This window comes from Cucurbita maxima, unplaced genomic scaffold, assembly GCF_002738345.1.
Source record: "Cucurbita maxima cultivar Rimu unplaced genomic scaffold, Cmax_1.0 Cma_Scf00014, whole genome shotgun sequence".
Classification (NCBI taxonomy): Eukaryota; Viridiplantae; Streptophyta; class Magnoliopsida; order Cucurbitales; family Cucurbitaceae; genus Cucurbita; species Cucurbita maxima.
Window position 1 is genome coordinate 4246477 of NW_019272030.1, and position 2502 is coordinate 4248978.

A 2502-nucleotide genomic window follows, 5' to 3' on the forward strand; every position below is an offset into this window, starting at 1 on the left:
GAAAAAAAAAAAAAAAAAAAAAAAAAAAAAAAAAGATTGGTTTACAAAATAGACAAAGGAAACCACCACCCAAGCCGACCGGGTTCGATTCAGTAACCCAACCCTAGTCGGTGAAACCAGAGATGGTGGCATGAGGGTGGCAAGCCTTGGCATTTGCGGTGGGCTCAGCAGCTGGGCTGGGCTCGGTGGGCTTTACAACAAGTTCGGCAGGCAAGTCCCCAATGTCCCTCAAGTAGAAGGTATAGAAGAGTTTGAAAGGGAATATGATCTGCTGCAGCTTAACCTGACCCCTCACACCTTCGAAAATCCCTGACCCACCAGTCACAGCCAGGTACGTGTCCTCATAGGTGAGGTAAGGCCCCTGCACCGCTATGTGACCGTAATCCCCAAAGTAAAAGCTGTAGATGGCCTCGTAATGGTCACCTTTCATCTCCGGTTTGTTTTGCACCAATATGCACAACCCTGCCGTTATCCCTACCCGTTTTTGTAGGTCTCCGGTGTATAGCTGTAATTTATTAAAAAAAAAGTAAATGGGGGAAAAGAATTAATAAACTATTATGAACGTGCTTCTTTCTACTTTTTCTTGCTTGACCATCGGGAATCTTCCACGAAGAACAAGGACATTAATTCAGAGACTAAGCAGAGAAATCCTCGCTTTTCGATGGCGCTAAGTGAGATTGATATTCACTAAGAAAAATCTTCCGACGAAATAAAAATACTAGCTCTCATATGAATCTAAGCATTCTGTTCAGATTTTCTTCTCGGAAAATTACGATTCCCTAAAGACTAGACTACATATAGAAAATACTCTAGAACGAAAATTGATTCAGTGAATTCAAAATCAAAGGATAGAAGATAAACAGATCATCAAGCTCACTTACTTTGTTCGTAAAGGGAACCAGATCGCCAAGCGCATTCGTATTCTTCTGGCTTAACTTAAGATATGCAGGACTTTGACGATCTCTCTCGTTGATTTCATAAACATATAGTTCCTGAACTTTACCTACGGAAATCAAAGAAACGATCAAAATCCACACAGATCCTCCAAAACAAATGTCGATTCATTGAAAAAACCTAAAAACTCACTCGGATTAGGAGAATCAGAGGCGCTGCCCTGACTACGGCAAGAGAACGATCTTCCAGATGTGGAGAAACTCAGATTCTTCTTCGGAGCGGAGAAGAGCTTGGAGGTCTGAGTGAACAATTGACCAGGAAGCTTGATGGAAACAGGCCGATTAACAGAGGAATTAGTCGGACTCGCACAGGATAATCGCACAGAGTTGGAAACTGCTCGCAAAGTTGCCATGGACGATGATTTCGATCTCCGATTTTGGAGTTTGGATGGAGAGAAAGTGGAAGAAAAAAGTGTTCTGAGAGAAAAGAAAACGAAGGGATTGGGATTCCTAAATAGAGAGAATATTTTTCGGTGTTTTTAATTAATAATTTAAATCAATAATTTTTGGGGTATTCTAGCGTCTGATCGCCGTCGGGAACGTGGACGGTGCGCATGTGGAAATGGTGGAGACGGCGGCCAACAAGAGTCAACCCGACGACGATTACACGTGGCAGTTCTCCATTGGAAGTCGTGGTAAATTAGTCTTCCAGTTCTACGGAAGGTTCGGTGTGAACGCCTGAACCGGATTATAACGTGTGAAAACAACAGGTCGGTGGGCCAGAATTTCCATTCACTTGTCGGTGAGAATATCAAAATGATAGAATTTAAATTTTAAAGAGTTTTTAGAAGAGATGAACGGTCGGCACATTTTAAAACATTCGACGGATAAATTATCCATAAAAAATAATAATCATAATAAACAACACTTTCTTTATTTTCTAACATTTTAGTATTTATATATATTTTTAAACCTTTAATTCTCGTAATTTTAACGGTAAAAATGGCCACTTAATTACGAGATAATTTTTGTTGGATGATGAAAGTCCCACATCGGCTAATTTAGGAAATGATCGTGGATTTATAAGTGAGGAATACTAACTCCATTGGTATGAGGCCTTTTAGGAAGCCCAAAGCAAAGTCATGAGAGCTTATGCTCAAAGGGGACAATATCATACCATTGTGGAGAGTCGTGTTCGTCTAACAATTTTTACAATAAAAAAAAATAAAAATGATAAACATGTGCATTAAAAAAACGGTTTTATTACGTGGATCTAAATAATTCAAATATTTAACCTTTTAATCTATAGTTATATTTGACCGTATTGATTACTTTATACCATCAATTCTGGTGGGAAAGGCATAGAATAATTATTGCTTCACTTTTATAAATTAAAAGGGTTCAGATATGATTGCTGAGGTAGGTGAGACAACATCATCATTATTAGTAAATTATTTTGTTTCGCAGGAAATTACGTTTTTATCCTTTAATTTTGTTTATAAAATTTTAATTTATTTTTAATTCAATTTCCGTAATTTAGTCCAACTTTATTAATTATATTCCGTGTTTTAAATAATAAAATGGTAGAGTTGGAGTTTAATTTAAGTGA

The 2502-nt window shown here is 37.8% G+C and overlaps 1 protein-coding gene across 1 annotated transcript; it reads right to left on the reverse strand.

Moving 5' to 3' along the window:
• Positions 1 to 7: 7 nt before the first annotated feature.
• On the reverse strand, positions 8 to 1402 carry LOC111489456 (allene oxide cyclase, chloroplastic-like). Its single transcript, XM_023137675.1, has 3 exons — positions 1087 to 1402; positions 882 to 1003; positions 8 to 505 (listed from the first exon to the last, which is right to left on the reverse strand). The coding sequence occupies exons 1-3, from the start codon at positions 1304 to 1306 to the stop codon at positions 104 to 106; spliced, it is 744 nt and encodes a 247-aa protein (XP_022993443.1). The 5' UTR covers positions 1307 to 1402; the 3' UTR covers positions 8 to 103.
• Between the last annotated feature and the right edge of the window lie 1100 nt (positions 1403 to 2502).